The sequence below is a fragment of the Procambarus clarkii genome, chromosome 51, assembly GCF_040958095.1.
Source record: "Procambarus clarkii isolate CNS0578487 chromosome 51, FALCON_Pclarkii_2.0, whole genome shotgun sequence".
NCBI classification, from domain to species: Eukaryota; Metazoa; Arthropoda; class Malacostraca; order Decapoda; family Cambaridae; genus Procambarus; species Procambarus clarkii.
The window spans coordinates 4,755,330-4,781,130 of NC_091200.1; the positions used below are offsets into that span (position 1 = coordinate 4,755,330).

The window sequence follows — 25,801 nt, forward strand, 5'->3', positions numbered from 1 at the left end:
TAGACTGACTACACCTTCAACACAGTGGTCCCAGGTTGGCTCTGTAAGCAGACACGTCATTAATAACCGGGACACTAATACACCACACTCACAGGCTCAGATACAAACGCCCGACATATCCACTCCCTAGATGGCGCTGTCGTTGGAGCACCACCTCACCAGAGGTCAGGAGCGGCGGTGTTGAGCGCTGAACCAGACTGGAAACTGGTCCTCGAGGCCAGTACACGCTGTCCTCACTAGGTGTCGTCGTTCGTTTGGCGGGGGTTTCGGGAGCTGACCCACAGATGGCGTGTTTGTCACTGCTCCAGGCACGGACGCTGGATCCGGGTTCGTAACACCCGAGCAAAAGTAATGCAATGAAGATACATCAGGCTGCCGCAGCCAACAGCCTGGTTGACCAGTCTAGTAACAAAGAGGCCTGGTCGAGGGCCGGGCCGCAGCTATGCTAAGCCCCGAAATCATCGCAAGGTAACCGCAAGATAAGGTAAGGAGGGGGGGGGTTGATATCACGCCAGACCTGTCCCTAAGCCCATATCAAGAAGATAACATCAGCATGATATGCAGGTTGGCCTGCATTTACCTTGCCCCTCTTGGATAATTTTCCCAATTAGGTTCGAGTTGTTTTCTACACAAACTGTTAATTGAAGTTATGCTATTGATTAAATTTTGTTTTATGATCGTATAGTTTACAAAGTTTTATCTTGAACATTTCAGATTCTCACTTAGCTGAAGAAATCAAATTATCAACTGATGAGATACCAAATACTGGAGACAATGCACAAGAATATGATGAGATTACCAGCAGTGAAAGTGAGAAAAATACAAAGATTTTAAAGGAAAATATTGCTAAAGTAAATGAAGAGGATGAGGAAAGTTTTGTCTCAGACTTGCAATCCCAGGAGCTTTTGCAGCTTTTGGATGAAAATGAAGATTATTCAGACTTACCTGATGAAACTTCCATGCATGAAGACAGTATTGATATTGATCATGAGGTAAGGCTTTCAGGTGTCTGCAGTTGCATTATCAGGCAGTTTGGATTAGGTATCTTCTCATAGTTTGTTATATTTATAACAAAATATAATTTTTGTTTGTTATATTAATTTTTATTATTTTTCTTTAGACTATAAGAATTAACAAATCTGCAGAAGGCCTATTAACCCATGCACAGCAGCCCCATACTGTATCTAACTACTCTAATATTTTCAACTGATGCCTTAAACTTTCCAATGAGTTAGCTGCTACGATGCTACTTGTTCCCTAGATCTGCAATCCCATATCTTCACTAGTGTGTGTTCATATCTATTCTAAATCAAAACTTATTACAATTGTATCCATTTTTTCATGTTTTAACTTGTTGATATATTTTTCTTGTTTATAGCAGCCTTGATAAATTCTTTAATCAATTTGTACACTTCAGTTATGTCCTTTCATTTATATATAAATTCATAACATGTGTAAATTAAGATTTCTTTAAATTAAGGTAGCTCTTCTACGGAAGTTTCCTAATTCCCAGGATTAACCTTGTTATCCTCTTCTCAATACTTACTGTTGAATTCATGTACGATATTATGGCGTCCAAAATTCTACTGCATAATCCAAGTGGAGTATCTCAAAGAGTAAGGTTAAACTGATAGAAAACATTAGTTATTATTTCTATTATTATTATTTTTATTTTCTAGAGGAGCCCCGTCGGTTTCCTGAAGCTATCCGAACTGATATGTGCTATTAGTTTTGGGTCATCAGTCACAGGAGTTCTTATGCCTTCTGGGAACCACAAGCCTGGGAACTTGGTCCCCTCAGAGAGGCGCAGGGAGAAATGGCGTATGAGCACTTCACATTTAAAGTACAGTATGTCATATTCCGCCATTGACCAGGGTGCGCACCCAGAAAGGTAGGCGAACCAAAATGAACAACTAGCTGGTAAAATTGCAACCTACAGCCAGAAAGAGCAAATAAACTCTACAGACTAGTTTAAAAGAAACTAGCAACCCTGCTCGCAACTAGTACTCCCACTCATTAGCATATCTCCTCTCCCCTCAAAAAGGGGAAGGGGGAGCTGGCTCAGGACCCCAGTTCTAGTCCTGATGTACTGGCAGTCTTTCAGTCACCTCTGGCCTCAAGTTCCTGTTCTGGATTTTGCCCTATGTGGCTGTTCGAGCTGTGTGCGTTTGTGGTAATCTTGAAATGATTTCGGGGCTTAGCATCCCCGCGGCCCGGTCCTCGACCAGGCCTCCATTTTGTTACACACCCCCAGGAAGCAGCCCGTAGCAGCTGTCTAACTTCCAGGTACCTATTTACTGCTAGGTTTGGTTTGCCTGCGTCAGACTTTCTGGGTACCAAACCCGGTCGGTGGCAGACATGGAATGCTTCCAACCACACGGGGGTTTCTATAGGCCATTGCTCCTCGTGCCTCTTCTGAGGGGGCCAGGTTCTGGCTCGTGATCCCCGGTAGGCCAACAGAACTCCATACACATGACTGATGCTAAAGTCTGACATTAGCATATCAGCCCAGATAACTCCAGGGAGCCTCCAGGTCTCATCCAAAAAATGGGGTTTCATTACATTCAATGCTGGTTTTTTGGACTCTTCTCTGATACACATGTTCCCCATATTTCATATAATGAGCCAAATTCTAGTGCTGGCTCTCAGTAGGCTCAAGTGGGTTTCAACAATTTCGAGAAGTGAGGCAAACCTCGAATACAGAATCAAATTTTACGAAGAAATTGAGCTGGCACAATGGAGCTGGTACAATTGAGCTGGTATAATCAGCTGGTACAGCTAATACAAGGCCTGGTACAATTTCTTAAGGCTCTGCAGCTCCAGTGCTTTAGCTAGGAAAGCTGTTGCAACAAAGTCTATGTTTAAAGCTGTGAGAGGTAGATGATATATTGAACTAATTTCCAGTCTGGAGAATCATATCTATTAGAAGAAGATGAATTAGAAGATGACACTGATGATGATGATGATGATGATGCAGATGAAACAGAGGCAGGAAGACAAGCATCAAAGTCAACAAAGAGGGATCATTTTTCAAAGCTTCAGCGACGACTAAAGCAACTTGGGAAAATGTTTATGAATCAGGTAATTGTATTACAAAGTATTATTAATATTTTTAATTCTCTGTCTGGTAGAGATTTTGTATATACAATATTTAAAATTAAATCTTAATCTAATACTGTATGGACATTATATCTCTTAGAAAACAAAAATTATAGTGTTTTTGTGTGATAATGTCAGGTTTCTAGTTCTGCTTTCCCACAGTTGCATTTGTAACGTATCTTTACGTGTACGTGTTTTTGTGATAAGACACAAAGAATATAGTGGTTTCTTATATTTATTTAGTATAGTCTTGGTTACAGCTGTCAGTTTGTTGGCAATGTAGTGAAGTGTTATAGTAGTAGAGATGGAGCCTGGAGCAGGGAGGGGGCTGAGGCCGGGGATAGAGGGCTCGGATGCGGGTGAGTGCATAGAGTGTGGTACTCTAAATGTGGGTGGAGTCGAAGAGGTCAAATATAGGATGAAAGTGTGGAAGCTCGATGCGACCAGAATCTTACTGTCTGCTTTGTGTAGTGGCTGATGAGGGTAGGAACTGGACTCGTCAAGTGTTACATTGTTGCTGGTGAATGTTGAAGATGTGTGATGTATGTGAAGCGTTTGAGTTAGACTGACGATGATTCACTAAAGAGGGCTTATATTACAAGCTTCCCCTCACCTAGGCCAAACTGACCAACATCTGGTAGGTTACCTGTCGGCTGGCCTGATCGATCCTGTACCCTTGGGAAGAGATATTAATTGTAATGAGTTGTGCACTTGGGAATTGTAATTAGTGGACCATGGATTAGTATATAACTTCTAGGAATGTAGAACGCTTAAAGATAGGTTATGTACCTTACCTTGAGGTTACCTTGAGGTGCTTCCGGGGCTTAGCGTCCCCGCGGCCCAGTCGTCGACCAGGCCTCCTGGTTGCCGGACTGATCAACCAGGCTGTTGGACGCGGCTGCTTGCAGCCTGACGTATGAGTCACAGCCTGGTTGATCAGGTATCCTTTGGAGGTGCTTATCCAGTTCTCTCTTGAACACTGTGAGGGGTCGGCCAGTTATGCCCGTTAGTTATGTTAGTTATGCCAGTTAGTTATGTAGAATTAACAGACCGATTTTATTATTTGTCCTTAACTTAATGAGAATATAGAGCAAGTATATTACTTATTAACACTTTCGCGCTCTCCTCAAAGGTCACTCAGCCAACCGAATGTGCGCGCTGCGTTTTTATCGCTTAAGCGTAAAAACAAAAATGTGTATACTCTTTTTACTCTTCTGACCTTAGTTCTCATGCTACGTATTTCATTTTGGTACCAACGTGTTCGCAATAAAATTCTCTAGAAGAACATTAGTAAAATAAGTCACGAAACATATAGGGATACCAGCACCAAATAAATAACTACGTAGATGACTCGCCGTGAGCGCCCATCAGCAACAAAATGTTTTTACTCTTGGGATTGTAATCACCTCCACACTTGTTCTACAGCGTTAATTTTGGTATCAATGGACTCGCAATGAAATTCCCAACACGGTGATATGAATATAAGCGTAGAATAATGATGCAGCCCGCCCGCAAGAGTGTGGGAAGTGGTGAAATTGTTACCCGGTATCGGTGACGGGACGACGCACGGCGCTTTGAAAGTTTATACTTATTTCACTCTCATGACATTAATTTTCTATGTACGTCATTCATTTTTATGTCAATATGTTCGCAATAGAATGTTCTATGTGCCCATAGGTAAAAAATATCAACAAAGCGTAAGTTAGAATAGCGACAAATATAAAACAACGTTGGAACATATCAGTGAGCGTCAAACACACACGAAATATTTTTACTTTTGTTATGTTTGTCAAGATTATACTTGTTGCACACAGTTATTTTTGGTTGTATATTGATCGGAATAAAATTCCCTAAACAGACATATGCATATAATACATGATATGGGGGAAGAATTACCAGTATAAACGGCTAAAGTCACCCACCTGCAACCCGTTTGGGACAAAATACCATTTGATCGAAGTTATCCACACCTTTCATGAACTTATTGTACCATGCAGCCTAGTGGTGAGAAAGAGAGCCTCATAGCGCGCAGTTTGAAACAAACCCAAAGTAAATCGGATAAAAATTGAATTTTATACAAATATTTTAAAAGTTGACATAACTTTATGTCCACTATGCGTTTACGTTAGACGAAACCGAACGCGCCGGCGCGTCCAGATAGCGCGAAAGTGTTAATTAATATACTTGTAACACATTCATTGGACAGAATCATGCACAGTAAATACATTCATTTCATTCTTACTCAGTATAAATACATTGTAAAGTTACATTAAACAATTAAATTAAGAGAATGGTTGGCAACTGCCCTGTATTGTGGAGTTGTTTACGAGTGAGTGAGTAAATAAGATAAAACTTTATCTTAGGTAAATAGATAAAAATTATCCGATTTTGTTCAAATAAAGCTTCAAGGATTGGTAATGGTCTAGGCTTTCTTGTGGTAACACAATCAACATGGGGCAAACCTAAAAAAAAAGGGGGAAATAGCTTCTATGCATTTTCAAATTCAGTTTAATTTCTTTATCCCTCAAATGCTTTCCAGCCAGTGAGCTGTGACCAATATATGCACTAAGGTAAACTGTTACTAACAGGCTTTTGAGTGTTCATGATGTTTCAGCCAGTTTCTTAGTTTTCTGAGCAAATAGTAGCAAATTGGTGACCAGCAGTGGAAGTTAGAATGGTTTGTGTTGCTGGTTCACCTAATCCTGTCATCTGTTGCCTCACCTTCACATGTGGAGTCCAAGGTATCTTGTGGGCCCTACAGGTTAAGCCTTGGCCCATTTCATGGAAAATAGTTGTCCACTTTAGCTGTTTATCCCTTCTCATCCAGTACTGGATCTTCTAAGAATTGGCACTCTGAGTACAGACCTCTGCTTCATACTGTGTTAGAAGCAGCAGGACTGGTTACAGTTTTTGGGTAGGCTATCATGACTTTCCCCTTTAATATGGGCCCACCACTGCTGTTTGCAGATTCATGGGATACAGTTCAGTGTTTTCTAATACTGATATGCATTTCTTTTGTCGCCATCTTTCAGCCTGTTAAATGTGGGTTTTCTTCTTAGGTTTGTGGCATTTATTGGTGCAGTCCTGTTTGGATCAAGCCACCTTCTAAGTTGGCGTCCTCTCCAGTTGCAGCTGTTTTGAGTGATAGTGCTTTCTGCTCCCAGCTTCAGTGACTCCCTCTCATTGGCTGAGAACTCTGTTGTTGATTTCTCACTGTTCTATAAGTCAGATTTAGTGCAACTTCTTTTGGTCATTTGTGCCAAGTTTCCATTTTCTTCTGCTTCAGCTATCTTGAAACTGCTTCCTCCATATTCTGTTTTTTCAGATTTCTTCCTTGATTTGGAGATTCACTGACTGTCAATTGAGGATTTACAGACTCCATTGGACATAGTTGTGAACAGTGGTTTCAGGGGTTACCCACTCTGGGATCTTGTTAGAGGCTACAGGACCTACTTTCCTTCTCCAACATTGATAACTAGAGAGTTGCTTCAGTACTTAGTGAATTATTGAGTACTCAACCACAGGAAATGCTTAAATTGCATTTATAATTACCACACATATATGTAATTTGTATTACATGGTAAATCTTTGGTATAGGTGCAGTATATCAAGTGTCCAAGTATTTAGATATTACTTACAGATTTTATTATATCTCAGCACAGGGTTGGAAGCCAGTTAATATGGAACATTCTGCTATATAATGTAAAAGAGAATTCACGTTTTCTCTTTCACAAAGTTGGCACATTGTTTATTGTTTGCACTTGATGTTTAGAAAAGTTGCCAGATTCATCTAAATCCTAGGCATTTTCTGGCCTCAAAAACAGCACATTGCTGAGTTCTTGATTTATTAGTTATTATATATGACTTGCCATTCTAATGTATTATGTATTATGTTAGGAAAATAGGCTATTTATTGTACAAATATTAAAGAGATAATAGGCTTTTGTAAGTTGTCATTATATGTTGTCACAGGAAGCAAATAGTGACAGAGGAGGAGATAAGGGTAAAATTGAAGAGCTTCAACAAATGGTTGACACTATCAAAGATGGACATATTAAGCAGTTGGAACATGAGGTTAGGGAATGGACGAAGAAGCTTCGAAGTAAGGTATGTTAACATAAATTTACAGCACTGATGCAGTTTTCACTAGGCCCTTTCACTGTAAAGGGCAATTAATTCAATTTGTTTTGTGTTCTTAACATGTGCTACTACAGTTGTGCTTATCTGTACCTTCTTTTCTGTTAGAATTGTGTAGATGTAAGTGTTTTTAATTAAACTCAATTAAAAAGTTTCAGGTATTAATATCTTTACTACTAGTATAGAACCCACTGGTTTTATATCCTACCTAACATGCCTGCCTTGAAGGTACAGGTTCAGTTGTAACATTTCGTGTCATTCATCTCTTCCTCTTATTAATAAAGCATTAGGGGAGTGTAATGTCTGTCAATGATAATTTAGCTTGTATTCATATAGGTTATCTCAGCTGGGGTTCTTTGTCTTGGAATGCAGGTAAATCAGCATTATTTTGTTGTTCAACATTTTTTTGCTTGTTCATTATACTTAATACCCTAATTAAATTTCAAGGGTGTGAATCATTTTGAGAAATTCTCTTAAAATTGAAAGTGATGGAGGCTCTTCAAAAAAAGCTTGATCATCATCAATTGCTAGTTGTGTGTAAAGTACATTTCATTCATAAACAGGCTGAAGTGGCTGCTACATCGATTTTATTTAGGTTCCATGTTTTGAGGACAGGTTGCAAACAGGGCTACTTGCTAATTGTAGCTCACCAGCAAAAAATTTATAAGGAAGCACAATTTTTGTTGAGCCAATAACAAAGTGCCTCCAGACAGTGGCCATTCATGCCAGGCTCTACTCTCGGCTCGGGACACTTAACTTAATGCATCAAAACAGTAAACATTCAGGGTATCAAACAAGTAAGCTGATTGTTGTAACTGGTGAATATAATAACATTTCATTGAAGCATCATTGTTGAAGGTAAAACCTAGATGCAGTATATTTAAATTAGTATAGCACTTAATTTTATCCTTTCATGTTTCATTCTTTGATTTCCCACCCACATTTATTTCCATTAACATTTTAAGGTTTTGTTAATTAAGCACTCATAAATTCTATATTGTATTATAAATTGTCTCCACAACTACTGATATCATTTGATCATTTGCATACATTACTATCTCCAATTTCACCATATCTATATCTGTAAAATAGAATGTGTCTGTCTAATGTAGGAGGCCAGACAGTTTGGGCTAGTCTCGCCCAATTTTCCAGGATGGCACATGGTGGGTAGGTGACTGTCATAGTCCAGTTGGGGTCGACACCAATGCTATTCTTAAAGAAAGTGACCCTTTGCCATTTTCATGGTCTAAAATCAGATATATTTTCCACTGAGTTTTTAGTAGTTTTATGTGCTTTGTAACATTGAATTTTTGAGAGAGGGAGGAAATGAATGAGGAAGAGAGAGATCCAGGCACAGCTAGATACTCCCTCTAGTTTTTTAATTTTGTACATTGAGTAATCATAATGGTTTCATCAATCTTTATTTCCAGACTTGTACATTAACACTTTCGCGCTCTCGGCGCTCAAAAAAAAAAATACCCCAGATGCTTTTGGCACTTCGCGCGCCTACGCGGTAAGACCGAAAAAGTGTACACTCTTTTGACTGTCCTGACAATAATTGAAGGCGCACGTATTTAAATTTGGTATCACTGTGTTCGCAATGAAATTGTCTATAAGAGCATACCTATAAAATGCCGCCCAAGCATAAGGAGTATCAACACCAAATAAAAAACTATGCAGATCACTCGCCGAGAGCGCCAAACAGCAACAAAATGTTTCCACTCTCTTAATGGTTGCGAAGCCTACAGTTGTCCTACATCGCTAATTTTGGTATTATTGGAATCGCAATAAAATTCTCTACACGGACATATGCATATGAATGTTTAATATAGGTAATTGCCCACCCGCAAGAGTGTGTGAAGTGGAGAGTAGTTAGCCGCGAGCGCACTGGCGAAAACACAGGTGGGAAATCATGCTTGGAAAGTTTATACGTTTCCTGACCCTACTTTTCTATGTACGTATTTCTTTTTTATACCAATGTGTTCACAATAAAATTTTCTATAAGATGAACTGTATAACATTTGCACAAAGCATGTGTAAGAGAAGCGCCAAATATAGAACCACGTCGCTCAGTATGCGTTCGCGGCAGAAACGAACGCATTGTTTTCGTTCGTTTGATGTTTGTCATGTTTATACTTGTTGAAACATTTTATAATTTGTATGACAGTGATCGCAGTAAAATTCCCTACACAGACATATACATAACACATACAAATATTTCCCACGTGTTGGATATATCAACGGCTAAAGGGAACCCACTGCCACACGCTCGCCACACCCCCAAACATACTTTGTGTATTTTTTTTTTTACTCATAGAAGTTTATGTGATATAATATTCATTCTGGTACCAAAAAATTCGCAAATAAATTCTCTACAAAACAAAAGTATCCCCATCCATTTCGGTTAAAAAATGGAATTTATAGAAATATTTTTTCGATTGACGAGAAAAGTAGGCAGTTATGCGGAATCGTAAGAAAAACCAGTGACGAGTTATCTCTAATATAAAGCGCGAAAGTGTTAATTGTGGGCAATAACCTCTCTCATTATCTTATTAATAACTACATACGTAACTTTTGCTTCATATTTAAGTTTATATATATATATATATATATATATATATATATATATATATATATGATGTAGCAGTATGATATATATATATATATATATATATATATATATATATATGATGTAGCAATGTAACAATTAATATATATATATATATATATGTCGTACCTAGTAGCCAGAACTCACTTCTCAGCCTACTATTCAAGGCCAGATTTGCCTAATAAGCCAAGTTTTCCTGAATGAATATATTTACTTTTTTTTTTTTCTTATGAAATGATAAAGCAACCCTTTTCTCTATGTATAAGGTCAATTTTTTTTTATTGGAGTTAAAATTAACGTAGATATACGACCGAACCTAACCAACCCTACCTAACCTAACCTAACCTATATTTATAGGTAAGGTTAGGTTAGGTAGCCAAAAAAAGCTAGGTTAGGTTAGGTAGGTTAGGTAGACGAAAAAACATTAATTCATGAAAACTTGGCTTATTAGGCAAATCGGGCCTTGAATAGTAGGCTGAGAAGTGCGTTCTGGCTATTAGGTACGACATATATATATATATATATATATATATATATATATATATATATATATATATATATATATATATATATATATATATATATATATATATATATATATATATATATATATATATATATATATATATATATATATATCATACTGCTACATCTGATCTGTTTCATAATGTTGCATTCTATAGGATATGCTTCTTGGTATGGTTGAAGAAGATCTGGAGGTAGAGGAGCAAAGATTAGGGTCAGCACTTTCATCACTGATGGAGGCTCTAGATGAGGCTGAAAACAAGTTGTCTACAGTAAGTAAAATCCTAGCCATGAAAGTTTTAGAAAAGATGTTTATTAGGTAGAAATTTGATTTTGTGAGCAGTGTCAAGTGATTGTAAATAAGCTGGTATTGTACTACAGCATTATATCAAAATAAGGCCAAAAATAGTATGCATTAGAATTATAGTGGCTTTAGTTTATCATGTATTTTACAAAGTGTATGTCTTTGGCCAAAGGTGGCCAAAGTGTATGTCAGGTAGTGATTTAAATAGTACATGAAATTATAGAAAAGTCTGTCTGATGAAAATACTAGGTTCCATTGTTTTATATGTTGTATGAATCGGATACAGTACAGTATTTGCATTGAGATAGCTAGTCGAGAAGGCAATGTGAAAAAGATTGTCTGGTATATATGGCCATAGTTGATTTGATAAGTCATGTCTCATTCATAGCAAAATTAGAAAAACATAATATTTCTGTGAGAAAATATTGAAACTGTTCGACTGTACTGAATCTGCATCCCAGAATGTGTGCGCTGGAGGAGTTCATGGTTGCATGCTCAATCCCATCATATAGCTTCAATATTTTCTCATATCAGAGAAAATCATTGGTATAAGATTGTTTTTCCAAGACTCGTTAATGGAACTAGATTATGCATGTAGTCATTTAATCTGTGAGTTAAAGAGCAACTGCCCAGGGACCAACTGCCATTTTGGGCTTAATTTATGTGGGGAGCCCCTTTGGTTCCCGAGCTATCAGGCTGATATGTGTTATATTAGCCTAGGGCATCAGTCAATAGGAATTCAGCCTACCGGGTACCACGAACCAGAACTTGGCCTCCTCAGAGAGGCAAAGGGAGCAATGGCCTACTGAAACCCCCATGTATTTGGGAGCATTCCATGTCTGCCACTGATCAGGGTTGGCACCCAGAAATGTAAGCATAACAAAACAAACCCTACAAGGTAAGAAAATTGCAACCAAAGACCAAAATGATAGGCAGAGCTCCCCCCCCCCTCCCCCACTTAAAAGAACAAGCAACCGTCTCACTCGGGCACTGCTTTCTGTGCCTCCCCTCCCACTCCCCCTGAAGGGAGAGGGGAGAGCCTCGGACCCCTCGCGCCGGCTACCCAACAACTTTGGTTCGTAGACTTATGTAGTCAGGGGCAGACATTGACTCTGGCTTCAGATTCTAGACAGTTGTGGTGGACAGTTGTGGAACTCACCTTAGTAGTGAGTTCTGCTGTGTATGAGGCGCAGTGGCCAGGAGCACTTGAGAGTACTGGGGCTGCTTGTGCTTAGGGTTCTCTTCCTTGTGCCCTGTAAGTTCTTGTGCCCTGTAAGTAAGTGCCCTTGGGTTCTAGCAGATTGTGGTCTCAAGTGTTGTCTTTTTGAGTCAGGCAATCTCAGTTCTCAGTTGTTGTGGGCTCCTTGCTGTTGACACTCCTCCTCGAGAGGTTTGCTGATCTGGTCCTGTTGGTGTGCCGCTTGCTACTGGGAAACGGTGCTGGTGCTCATTTGCATCAATGTGCATGTGTTGGTGGCAATAGCGATATCTTTCATTTTTTATTCATCCTGCTTCTCTTTCTGGCGATTCTTGTTCTGCAGATCATTCACCTATGCTTCATGGACTCTTGCAGGCTCTCCATTGATTTTCATGTATGGCTTTATTATGGCAGATTACTCTGCTTCCCTTATGGAAGACAGTTGTCAGAGGTCCTTATCCAATATTTGAGTGCTTTATCCTGCATGCAACATGAGGCAGCTTGGCGAGACTCGTATACAGTATATCTGCCGCGTGGCTATTCTTCTTATGTCATTTCCTCTTGTTATGTCTTTTCTGACTCGACTCCTGAGCACCATCTCATAATCAGCACTCTTGCTTCCTACTGAATCCTCTCCTTAGTTTTAGGATGGATTTGTCCTCTCCTCCAGTTTTGAAGCTTGGGTATTTTTTATATTCCCTTCAAGGTTCATTAGAACCCACTTAGTATAAGTTTTTCATAATTTTATTGAATATGTAGGGTATGAGGAAAGGCTTGGTTTTATAAACATTTAGCCCATTTTCCCCCTATATTGCACTTCCATTCTTTCTGAACAAGGACCCACTTGTCCCTTGAAAATGTGAAATGCAGTAATGCTAATTAATGATGATATTTATTCAAGACCTCCAGAATACTCAAATATTTCTTAATACCCAGTTTGCTTTAAAAGTTTGTAATATTTTCAGCGTATTTGATTCTCTGATCATTTTTCCTTTTGTAATCTATTTCTTTATCATGTAAGCTCCCCTCCTTATCTTGGTTTATAATTATTTCAGGCTAAGAAGGAGATGGAAACATTAGAAGAATTTCTTGATAGTCAGCTTAAAGAAATGGAAAGCTCGACAAGCGAGAATATCCAAAGGTTTGCTGTAGAGGAGTCCACCCACCAAGATGGGGTAGACAGAAACTCACAGGACCCCATAGAAGGGATGTCCCAGGCCTCTCATATTCCACAGGATCCTTTAGAAGGTACATCATTCCAGAACGCTAATGTTGTCCCATCCCACAAGGATAAAAAAAAATTCCAACGCCAGTCTGTCACTCCCAATTCCTTGATATCCACCACTTCCCTGACTTCTATCTTTTCCTCTTCATCTGCTGATTTTTCTACATCTCTTTCTTCCTCTTCAAAAAGCTCTTCTTCATCTACTGTGCAGAAGCACAACACTTTTTCAGGTAATCCTAATTCTAAGTCTGCTGCATCAACTTACTCATCAGCATCCCTCTTGAAGACATCTACAGATAGGTCTTCATCTTCCTCTGCCTCTTCACTTACTGGTGGTCTTTCAACTGATTCACATATTCAGCACACAGCAAATAAAGAAAAATTCTCAAAACGCAAAAAGAGAAAACTACCACGCACTATGATAAGTTTTGAAGCAGAACAAGGTAGAATCCCTCTACTGTACACATATATTATCATGACATTAATGCATGAAATTAATGTAGCAGCTTTAATATTTATGTAACATTCCTTGTAATCAGTTTATTTTTTCTACCCTGATATTACTGTATCGGTTATTATTTCTAACCAGGGCGCCTTTGGTAGCTTTCCTGAACCTTAGCACTGGGTCCATCCAGATCACTGCTAGCTTACCAGACCCTGAGTAATTTTGCATCTCATCAAGAAAAATAACATTGTAAATAGTTTTGTTTTGTAGTTTATGGGAGAGGAACACAGTGAATAGCATACCTCAATCCAATGCCAAGTGAAATGGCTTGCTATGACACCCAAGAGGTTTCAAACCACTTGACACCCTCTCTGCACAATCCTTTGGACCTTTAGGATTAACTGAGCATCTTTCTGAAACTTAAATAATTATTAACAGCCTACTACTCTTGGTGGTGGGTTTGTAGTATGGTCTCTACTGTGCTCTTTACCCATACAGTAGTTTACAAAACTACTTAGAATTCAAACCACAAAATAAATGTATCAACATCTCTACGAGAAAAGAATGCAAAGATCAAACAATCCAACTAATGCATGGAACAGGCAAACTACACCTACCACAACTCTCCCAGCCATCACCACGTGACAGCCTAGGTCACTATCAGTCCAAGTCTGCTGCCCCCACCCTACTTACTGTCATGCCTATTGTATCATAGTCCCCATCAGTACTCTTGCTGGATACTAGACATTGTTTACAGACAAGTTATTTGACATTCCTTCTGAATCTGTACAGTGCAAGGGCTTATTATATATTTCATGGGTGTTTCCCAGATCACCTTGTGTGTCCCTTGCTGATTAGCTTTGCTTTGATGTTTATTTCAAGGTTCTTTCCTGGCAACTTCAGCAGGGATAGTGAGGGGGTTTTTGATCTTGCTAGGCTGCTTTCCTTTCACTCTTCTTCGTCCTTCCTCCCCCTCCCAATACTCTTACTTTTCCTTTACCTCTGCTCCAGATGTGGGGCATTAGGAGAAGCTCTGCATTACTTGGTTTCCACGGGGAACCTCGGGGTGTCGGGCTGTGGGCCTGATACTTTCTGGCCTCCCTTTTTTTCTCCTGTGCTGTGAGTCTGCTTTGGAATTCTTGCACCCACTTGTCTGCACTGCCACTGTTCTTGTTTGTATCCCCCAACTGTTCCACGAGATTGTGTTTATTCCCAGGCTGAGAATGTGTGCTTGGCTCACCTGAAATGTGCAGCTTCTTCCCGGGCTTTGTGCCTAGTAGTAGTCGATCTGTGCAATTAGAGGGACCTGGCTGTGGAACAGGCTCAACCTTGAATGTGTGTCCTGTTATCCCAGTCGTTATCTTGAGGTTATCTTGAGATGATTTCGGGGCTTTAGTGTCCCCGCGGCTTGGTCCTCGACCAGGCCTCCACCCCCAGGAAGCAGCCCGTGACAGCTGACTAACACCCAGGTACCTATTTTACTGCTAGGTAACAGGGGCATAGGGAGAAAGAAACTCTGCCCATTGTTTCTCGCCGGCGCCCGGGATCGAACCCGGGACCACAGGATCACAAGTCCAATGTGCTGTCCGCTCGGCCGACCGGCTCGTGAGTTCAGTTGTTGCTGGTCAAGAAGTTGAGTTGAGTTCAGTTGTTCAAGAATACACTTCAAGATATTCAGCTGTGTGCTCATCTCTTCCTGGGTTCTATGCCCCAGCTCTTGTTTGCCTTTATGACTCTGGCTGTTTTCTGAATATCCGGACTCCTCTGATGAAGCTTTATCAGGAGATAGCATCAGAGAGCTAATGAGGGTACCTCCTATAAATTTAAGATTGAATGTCTTGTAATTCCTCTCTCTGGTGGGCCACTCAGTATCTTCCCATTCCTACCCTGTTATCTTTAATTCCTTGGAATTACAAGTGGCTCTTTGGTAGCAGTTTGGAATTGGCAGATTGACTGGCCATTACTCCAGGATGCTTGGGTTACACATAACAGTGAGTGTATCAAGGTGGTAATGTTACTGCAGTAATGATTGTTAGCAGTGTTTTTGAGGCTTACATTTTTTTCCAAGCAGTTGTCTGTTTTGGAATACTTTTGGTTTCTGGTGGGGGATTTCTTGGTTTCTGTAGTGATCTCTGTTTCCCAGGCTCTCCTTCTCTTCTTTGAGTGAGCCACATTCTGGTTCTGGTTCTCAGGTGGCACTCATGGGTCTATAGGCCTGGTGTGTTTGTCCTTGGTTTAGTCATTGCCAAGTTGTAGCATCAGGAAGCTACTGAGCGGCCCACCAGAGAGAGACATGCCTTTAAGTTCAGTTCTGGATTGATGTTTTTTATTGCATGCTCTCACAATTTTATTTATGCATGTTGTTGTTGCATGCCCAATGTTCCCACTAACATGCTTCTGAGTTGCAAACCTTTCCACAAGTTATTGTACTATTACTTGTAGACACATTCAGGATTGAAAACAATTTTACCTCACAGTACTAAGAATAAGGCAGTAATTGTTATAGGTTATCAATGGTATAATTTACTATACAATGCATTCCCACTTTTGTGTGCAAGTTACAGCAATATAAGAAATCAGTAATGTTACATATACAAAATCTTTTCTAAAGCACCTTAGTTTACTCTGTTGTACTACTCTACTGCAAATATAGATGTAACAGTAGTTAATAATAATTAATTATACATTTTATGTGGGGAGCCCCTTTGGCTTCCTGGAGCTATTGGACTGATATTGCATCTATTAGCCTGGGGCTTCAGTCAGTGGAGTTCTGCCTACCGGGGACTACGAGCCAGAACCTGGCCCCCCTCAGAGAGACGTAGGGAGCAATGGCCTAAGGAAGCCCCACTATTTTTGGGAGTATTCCATGTCTGCCATCGATCAGGGTTAGGCACCCAGAAAGATGGGCATCCCAAAACACACCCCACTTGATAGGAAATTGCAAACCCAAGACCGAATAGAGAACCAGAACTTCCCCAAAAGAAACAAGGAAATAAGCAAACGTCATCAACCTGCTGCGCTGCTTGTCCACACACACCCCATCCCGGGAGGGGGAGCCCACTTTCCCAGTTCATAGACTGAAGCTGTCTGGGGCAGTTGTCAATTCTGGCCTCAGTTTCCTGCCAGGATTTGTGCCTTTGTGGTGTTGCCTGCTGTTTGTGGTGTGGTAGCCAGGAAAAATTTTAGTACTGGGACTGCATGCACTTAGGGCTACATTCCCTAAGCACCCTGTAAGTTGTACCCTTGGGGTTCTAGGGTTATCTTCCCTGGGGCCTTCAGGACCACATTCCCGTAGGGGTTCCTGCTTCTCGGCATTGACCCCCGCCCTGTAAGAGAGACCCTTGTAAATGTAAACAAAATATATAAATGTTTAAAAAGGAGATTCAGTACAAGAAAATATAGAGAAACAAGAATGTTAAATGTAGAAAAACAGCCTGGAACATTATAAGACATATAAATGAACTATTGGGAAATGTGTATGACATATAAATGGATGAAACATTATTGAAACCGAGCAGTTTGAGAATTGTACAAGCTCTCTCGTTCACTTGGTGTGGAGCAGAGTCAAGGAAAGGACCATCGTCACGAGTGTGACTTGTGATGGTCTCCTACAACAACAATAAGTGCATTATATCAGAGTATAGTGATGTTCCCTTTTTGTATGAGTTAGGAATAGGAAGTCTTAAGAATTAAGGTTATTCATAGAACCCTGTGTGTAGGTGGTGTTTTGATGTTATTAATTCATTTACTCAGATCTCTGTGAATGTGGTTTTATCCCCCTTTACTCTGCCCACCCCATTTTGTATATTGTGGTCAGAACAATTTATTGATAAAACCCATGACCTTTGTAGTCACCCAGTTGTATAGTAATAACCTTAAGTCCCAGTTTGTGAAGACTTTGCTTGTTGTGGGGATCCATATGTAAATTCACCCCTAAGGCTTGTGTTTGCTTGAAGGTTACCTTGAGGGTTACCTTGAGGTGATTTCGGGGCTTAGCGTCCTCGCGGCCCGGTCGTCGGCCAGGCCTCCTCGTTGCTGGACAGGTCAACCAGGCTGTTGGACGCGGCTGCTCACAGCCTGACAACAGTCTTGGGCCTCTGATGTTGATAGTTCTCTCTCAATAGGTACTCTCTCAGAGTACCTATTGCATCTCTGCTCCTCAACAGGGGTATTCTGCACATCCTGCCATTCCTTCTGGTCTCATTTGGTGTTATTTCTGTGTGCAGGTTTGGGACCAGCCCCTCTACTATTTTCAATGTGTAAATTATTATGTATTTCTCCCGCCTGCGCTCAAGAGAATACAGATTTAGGCTCTTTAGTCGGTCCCAATAGTTTAGATGTTTTACTGGGTGGATTCTAGCAGTAAAGGATCTCTGCATGCTCTCCAGGTCAGCAATTTCTTCAGCTTTGAAAGGGGCTATCATTGTGCAGCAGTATTCCACTCTAGAGAGCACTAGCGTCTTGAAAAGTATCATCATCGGTATAGCATCTCTAGTCTGAAAGGTTCTTGTTATCCAACCTGTCATTTTTCTTGCAGTTGTGACAGCTACTTTATTGTGTTCTTTAAATGTAAGGTCTTCTGGCATCAGTACACCCAAATCCTTTACGTTGTCTTTCTGTTCTATGTTATGATTTGACTGCATTTTGTACGTGGTTTTTGCTTTTATATTTTCATTTTTTCCGTAGCGCATGAGCAGAAACTTATCTTTGTTAATCACCATATTATTTTGTGTAGCTCATAGAAAGACCTGATTTACATCTGATTGGAGGTTTGCTATGTCCTCTATGTTGTCTACTCTCATAAAAATCCTAGTCTCAGTCTGTCTCTGAACTTGGGAATGGGCTGACGGCGCTGGGGTCCATGGGTGGGAGAGCTGTGCGGACAAGCGGCACAGTGGGTTGATGACGTTTGCTTGTTTCCTTGTTCCTTTTGGGGGAGTTTTGATTCTCTGTTCAGTCTTGGGTTTGCAATTTCCTACCAACGGGTTTGTTTTGGGACGCCTATCTTTCTGGGTGCCTAACCCTGGTCGATGGCAGACATGGAATACTCCCAAAAACAGTGGAGTTTCCTTAGGCCATATTTCCCTGCACCTCTCTGAGGGGATCAGGTTCTGGCTCGTGGTCCCCAGTAGGCAGAACTCCATTGATTGAAGCCCCAGACTAATATAGCTAATATCAGTCCGATATCTCCAGGGAGCCTCCAGGGGATCACCGGGGGGCTACCCAGAAAATGGCGTTTCATTCCATTCAACGCTGGTTTTATGACTGAATTTATAATTTATATACAACTGTATATCAAAATTCTGACTCTGTGACATTGATTTATATTTAAGAAGGGCTTGGTAAAGGACATAAATTTGCTTCCTTTGAATTCATGTAGTGTGAAAGGGAAAAATTAAATCCCAAAAGGTGTGAATTCTTTTCATTTTCTATTTTATTCATGTATGAAAAAATTTGAGCTATTATAGATAATAATTTTTTGGCTGCCTTTATGATTAGACTTACATTAATGATACAGATTCTGATAGTGAAAACAAATCAAAGCTACAGGGTAATAATGAGATACAGGCAAATAGGAGGTGGTGTGCTTATCCTTCAGTATTTAATAACTTAAATTATATACAGTATATTGTGTATAAAAATTTCAATATAGTAATTTTTTCTTTGGCAGAAAGCAGTTCAAAACAGTTTAAGAAAAATACTGAAAAGGCAAGTGTTTGAAATGTTACTGTTATACAGTAATTATTAACGAGTGTTTTGTTTGTGTGGATGTGTAAACACACATGTGCATACAATTACCTTTGTTATTGTGTATAGTATTAGAAGATTAATTCTAATTTCTAGATTGGCAATATATCATGATGTAGCTTTTAAAAGTTCAATAAGAGATATGATAAACAGTGATTTATGAATTAATTTTATGAATACTGAATATTAATTATAATTTCATGTGTACCAGTATTTATTAACATCCAGATGATAATTCAGAAAACTTATCTCATTATGGCAATTTATCGCAGTTGTATTAAATTCTGCTTCCATACTTAGGGAAGTGGCATGAGTCGACAATTGCGTATTGTGAAAAACAAAATGGAGGATGAATCTCAGAAGACCAAATTGGAGCAAACAATTAAGGATCGCCTTCAAAAATTAGGTTTGGAGAAAATAGGTAAGGCTATTAAATATTGTTTAGACTTTATAAGTTATCAAGTTTATGATGTGAAACTGAAATTTAACCACTTACTGTAATTTGATCTTAAGTGTAGTATTGAAGAGGATCAGGGATGCATAACAGTGAACAGAAGACCAGCATCCAGCCAGGCTAAACCAAACCACTTTCTGGATGAAACAGAAGAGCCTGGCTTTGGAACAAGGAACATGTGACACCGAGGTTGATGAATAAGGCCTTAACCCAAACCATTAGCATGCAAATAGTGCTGCACAGCGGTCACAAGACAGTCAGTTGAATGAAGGCAAAGAAAACTATTACCAGTCCTGAGGGAACAAAAACACATCCCCTAGATTAGAGCAGGAAGCATACCAACTCTGCAGTTGGAAGCTAAAGCCAAGAGTGAGGCAACCTTGAAAAATAAATCCTCAACTGATGGTGACACTTGAAAATGAGAAAAAAGGCAAAAACCTGATCAAATGTTGAAGGTGGTTTCAGACAGTGTGAGCCTGCCAGAGGTGAAAAATGCCAGAGACAGTTGGAGATAGAGGAAAGGAAGGAGGGCACATCCACCTCATATACCAGCAATGATTGGAGGCATTTTTAGGCATCAAATGAAAATCCAGGAAGATTCTGGAAGCAAAAGACGACACTGGCAACCAACATTTTGGACAGATGCCGAAGAGAAAGGAATAACTGGAAAGCCTGCCAAGCTACCTCATATTACCACCTTAAAGAAAGACGCAAATGTGACACCAGGTAGTTGGCCACTTTATTCTCATATAGGTAACAGTGCACAGCGGTTAAAATACCAGTATTGAATGTAATGAAACGCTACATTCTTCGGGGCTTCAGTGGCTTTCTGTAGTTAGCCGCACTGAGATCGTTCCACACATTTAAGTCAGATCAGCCCTTGTAAATTTTTAAAAGCCTACCAGAAACGAGATGCCAAAACTTGGTCCTCTTACTAGGAGCAGGGAATTCTTGATCACCCTTACTGAAGAAACAAATTCTTAGAAATGAAGTGAAGCAAACCAAACTACTGCAAGGTTTACAGAAAGTAAACAAACGATGTAGCATGACTGCAAACAATCCATCCAGTAGTTAGGTGTTATCCCCTTCCCTAGTTCCAGGTGGCAGCACCACAGAACCTGCCAGCACCCGTATGGAGGGAAGGGTCCAGGGAGTCATTGAGGTGCCTCCACCCCCAGAAAGAGGTATTTCATTACATTCAACGCTGGTTTTCTGGAGGGACTGAATGGTGTGGCTTCCTTGTAGTTAAGTAAACATAGAGTATGTTTAGTTAAGTATAACGTAAAAGTGAAAGCGTTCCTGCCGGAATAGCAGTGGCTATTCCGGCAGGTGAAATGCCAATCACATTAAGTAAAACAAAGTAAATAAAACTGCTTCTGACCTCTTTACAGTGTGAGAGCTGCAGAATAAATTCCAAAAGAATTAAAATTTAAATATTTAATATAACAAAAATGACTTTAACAGCAAATAAAACAATTTCCATATTCTACATGGCAAAACACAAAGCATAATGTAAAATGAACAGGTGACAGTTATGTTAATAGCAAATAAAAGTCCAAAATATAATATACAAGAAGCAGTACGCATCTACAGTTTCCTGGAACGCTACAGTAGATGTTATTGTTGAGAGCACAAAGCATATTCTGAGGACTGGCTGGTGGTGAGCTGCTTATATAGGCAGCCAGGCCTAGTGTAGGTGGTGCTGATGTGCAGGTAACTATCGCCGGCAGTCTCAAACGAGTGGTTAGGCTGGTTGACCGGCGAGTGGAGTTGGCCGTGTGTGTGCAGGTGTCTCGGGTACTTGAGGGTGGAGGGAGGGGCTGCGTCTTGTCTGCACACAGGCTTCTGAGCACATATTGTGGTCGTTGTTTGTGTTGAATTCTTATACTGGAGTATGCATATATGGTGTTGAATAGCCGGTAAAGGAATAGGCAGGATCTCCTTGCCTAAGCAGGAGATTACCGTAACAAGAGAAAGATGGGTCTCACCAATGGAGGAGGAGTGCAAAAAAAAAAAAACAGAAGGGGAGAAACCAGGTTAGGAAACTACCCAGCTCCTGGTCCCATAATGCAGGACCAGCAGCTGGTCCCAAAGGAAGCCTACCTCAATCATCAAAAGAAAGCACAGTATGCCAGCATGCTACACGAGACAAAATAATCTGTAACTGGCTCGTGAAGAAGAGGAGTGAGCTGCTTAATACAGTCTGCTTAACAAAATAAATAAATAATAATTAATAAATTTATAGTCCAAATAAATACATACAAATATATTCACTGGTAGATTTCCCCACATCATCCCAGCAAATCCACTTTTCTTAGTAAATCATGGGCCAGTCCTAAACAATATCATCATCAGTGTTAGAACACCACTTTGACTCTCCAGCAGCACACTGGTTGGTCTCCAGCAACACGCTGGCTGGCTTATCTTAAAGGCTTCACCAATAAGCCTTAACTAATGCTAGGTTGGACTTTGTCCTTGCTCAGTTCCCTGCTTTTGCACCGCCCCTGTGTTCGGTTCTGGTCCTGAGTTTTCATCTTTTCCTTGTTTGGCACTTCCGGCTTCTGGGTTGCCCTGTATGTAGGTGAATGTAGGTTCACCTCTGTAGGCCAGAGGTGAACTAGGCTTCTTGTAGCAATTTTCACCAGAATAGGAAATTGTTTTGGGACGCTTACCTTTCTGGGTGCCTGACCTGGTCGATGGTAGACATAGAATGCTTCCAACCACACGGGGGGTTTCTATAGGCCATTGTTCCTCGTGCCTCTGTGAGGGGGCCAGGTTCTGGCTCGTGGTCCCCAGTAGGCCCATAGAACTCCATACACATGACTGATGCCAAAGTCTGACATTAGCATATCAGCCTGGATAGCTCCGGGGAGCCTCCAGGTCTCACCTAGAAAATGGCGTTTCATTACATTCAACGCTGGAATTTTCTCCAAGCTGATTCCTCCCTACCCCATGAAAGAGGGGAAATGAAATCCTATAGTGATAATGTATTTATGTATATAATTATCAGTATTTCTGATTTTTTATAGAACTTGAGTAAATTATGAAACAAGATTAAAATTATTTATTTTATTTATTTATTTATATATATACAAGAAGGTATATTGGGTTTGTGAGAGTACATAGCATAATATGTTTAAATTAAAATATAAAAATTTCTTACAGGCAGAAAATTTGAAGTGAAAATTTTAACTCCAAATTCTCTTGAAGATGAAGATACAAATAACCCTTTGCTGTCCCAAGAAGAAACTGAAGCTTTCCAGAATATGATTGTTAATCTTTTGGTAAGTCACTTGAAGTTATAAATTATATATTTGTTCATGTCCAACAAGATTTCATCTTAGATCCCTTTCGTCAGTGATGTTTGTATCATAGACTACTCTATATAAACCATTGATTTTCTGTGGGGAGCCCCTTCGGCTCCCTGGAGCTAATGTGTGATACATTAGACCGGGGCATTAGTTTATGGAGTTCGACATACCAGGAACCACGAAACAGAACCTGGCCCCTGCAGAAAGATTTCAGGGAGCAATGGCAATGGAAACCGGGTGTGGGTGGGCAACATCGGTAGCAAGTTAACCGGTTTAGATTTCAACTCTAACAGTATACACTGATCCGGCCCAATATCCGCTAGTCCGGATTCTATGGACATTTTGGCTGGATGGGGAGATAACTTTATCTGGCCATGATTTTTGTCAGATTAGGACGTTTTCTGGATTGGCAGATCCCGGATTAGCGAGCTTCTACAGTACAGTACTTCCAAATACGGGGGGGGGGGTTCCTTAGGCCATTGCTCCCTGTGCCTCTCTTAGGAGGCTAGGTTTTGACTCGTGGTCCCTGGTAGGCAAACTCTATTGACTGAAGCCCCCAACTAACATAAGCTGATATGTCCGATAGCTCCAGGGAGCCTCCAGGGCAGACCCAGAAAAAAGTGTTTCATTAAATTCAACCCTGGATTTTTAGCCTGGCTCTCCTAAACCTTGCGGAAGACTCGAGGTAAAGGAGCATACAGTAGTTGTGAAATTAGCATGACATGGGTTTTGTGGGGTCCCTCTCAGAAATCAAACATATTTGCAATGAAATGTCCCTTTTTGAACTACACCTAAGATGATCCCGGTTCCTTACTCAACACCTAAATACTCCCGGTTGAAAGTAGGTCAGCTCCCAGTGACCTACTTTTTCATGTCAGCAGGTCTTGCTTATGCTCAAAAGTTGGGTGGTCACCTCACCTAAACTTCTGGTGGTAGCCAAAGGCAGATTATTGCATGCTTGAATTGTTTCAGTTTGGTTTGGATGGGTTTGGTAATTGCACAACGTTCCTGGGAGGGAGGGAATTATCAAGGGAAAGCACCCAAGCCATTACAACTAAATAGCACTTGGAAGGGGTTAGGATAAGGATTTGGGATCGGACAGGGGGATGGGGAAAAGAATGGTGCTCAACCACTTGGACAGTCGGGGATTGAACGCCGACATACATGAAGCAAGACCGTTGCTCTACTGTCCTCCTGGGAGGGAGGTAAAGTGATTTGTGTTAACTTTGTTATTTTAAGAGGGCAATTCACCTCAGTAGTGGATGGATCTCTGATTCCCATATGATTCTTACTCCATTGAGGGGGTAAGACAGTTTGATTAGGTCTATGATTCCTCATGGTCGAGATAATCACAGGAGCCTGACTTATCATGTATATCCCTAAAGTGCTAGTGACACTCTAAGGGTTGCAGCTGAAGTGATGCCCAGAAAGGGACATTTCTTTAATTTCTACGCACTATATCTTCTCTTCTACGTGTCAATTTTTGTTTTCTTTGCTTTCAGAGTGCAAATGCAGAAGAGTTGGAAGAAAGAGAAAACCACAGAAAGTTGGAAAAGAACTATGGTTTTAAATGGGATGATAGTCAATTTGCAGAGGATGAAGATGAGTAACACTTGTTACTTGTTTTGTCATGAGGTTGGATTATGGATTAAGATAACAAGTATCAACCCCTAAATGATTGATATTGAGGAATGACAATCCAATATTTCAACTGGTATTGGTAATGATCTGCATTGTTTTGATATGAGTCTCAGAATACCATGAGTTAAAATGTTTAATTTAACATGCTGTACATGTACTGGCAATTAGCTTCCAAATTAAGTATTTCTTAATTTTGAATTAAAATTTCATAAATGAATACCAAATACAGTATAATATAACCTTCATTCTCTATTTGTTTTTTGTGCATATGATTTTACCTGGCATGTATAATGTCTTCAGTTTTAATTAAAAAAATGGTTAATCCTCTTTCAGAACACGGTAATGGTTAAAGGCTAAATTGTGCTTAATTAATTTTGTCAACTTTAAAGAATAGGTACATATTTCAGAATATTAATTGCCATATTTAATACAAATTCATGGACACATGAATGTTTACAATATACAATGGCCAAAACCTTGTACAGAAAGAAAATAATACTAACTTCTACTGCTATTCTCTGTTAATCACCATAATCACAATACGGTGATTATATACGAGGTTAACTGTATTTACATTAACCAACTTGTGTGTATGTTTTTGGTATTTCATTACAAGTACATTAATTCCTTGAAATTTTAATACGAAAATTTTTAATTTTGTCTAATGTGTGGATTTTCTTTCATATATATATAAAATTTATTCAGTACAGTATTGTATTCAGTTTTTTATACAATCATGCACTTTCCTGAGTTTGCCATTAAGGGGGCAGCCTCTAATTATTTTCATCTTGAAAAATACAGTACCAAGATGACCAAATTATACAGTTCACAGATATTTCAAGAATGAAATTATTGGTTGTAAATATTTATCTGCATTATTTCTTGTATAACAGGAGCATATCATTTGATATTATTGCGCAGTTCCAACAGTGGACAAGTACCTGTATAGTTTTGCATGGGATGAATCATTATGCATGCCACATTTTATTTATAATTCAGGGGTTTCATTACCTTGAAGTTATCAACAGATGAGAAATTATCACATAGTAATTTAATGTGAAATGTGGTAGTAACATAGCAAAAGGGTTATTTTTTGGCATTTTATT

At 39.8% G+C, this 25,801-nt stretch overlaps 1 protein-coding gene across 1 annotated transcript in view; it reads left to right on the top strand.

Annotated features, from left to right (window-relative positions):
• Positions 1-25,343, top strand: part of LOC123774592 (protein OS-9) — a 37,078-nt gene extending 11,735 nt beyond the window's left edge. Inside the window, exons 7-15 of the mRNA XM_045768987.2 lie at positions 715-992; positions 2,905-3,081; positions 7,072-7,206; positions 10,528-10,641; positions 12,927-13,119; positions 19,213-19,250; positions 19,590-19,710; positions 22,909-23,027; positions 24,557-25,343. Of these exons, the coding sequence (XP_045624943.2) occupies positions 715-992; positions 2,905-3,081; positions 7,072-7,206; positions 10,528-10,641; positions 12,927-13,119; positions 19,213-19,250; positions 19,590-19,710; positions 22,909-23,027; positions 24,557-24,664 (1,283 nt within the window). The 3' untranslated portion in view covers positions 24,665-25,343. The remainder of the gene's footprint in view (positions 1-714; positions 993-2,904; positions 3,082-7,071; positions 7,207-10,527; positions 10,642-12,926; positions 13,120-19,212; positions 19,251-19,589; positions 19,711-22,908; positions 23,028-24,556) is intronic.
• Positions 25,344-25,801: the final 458 nt, after the last annotated feature.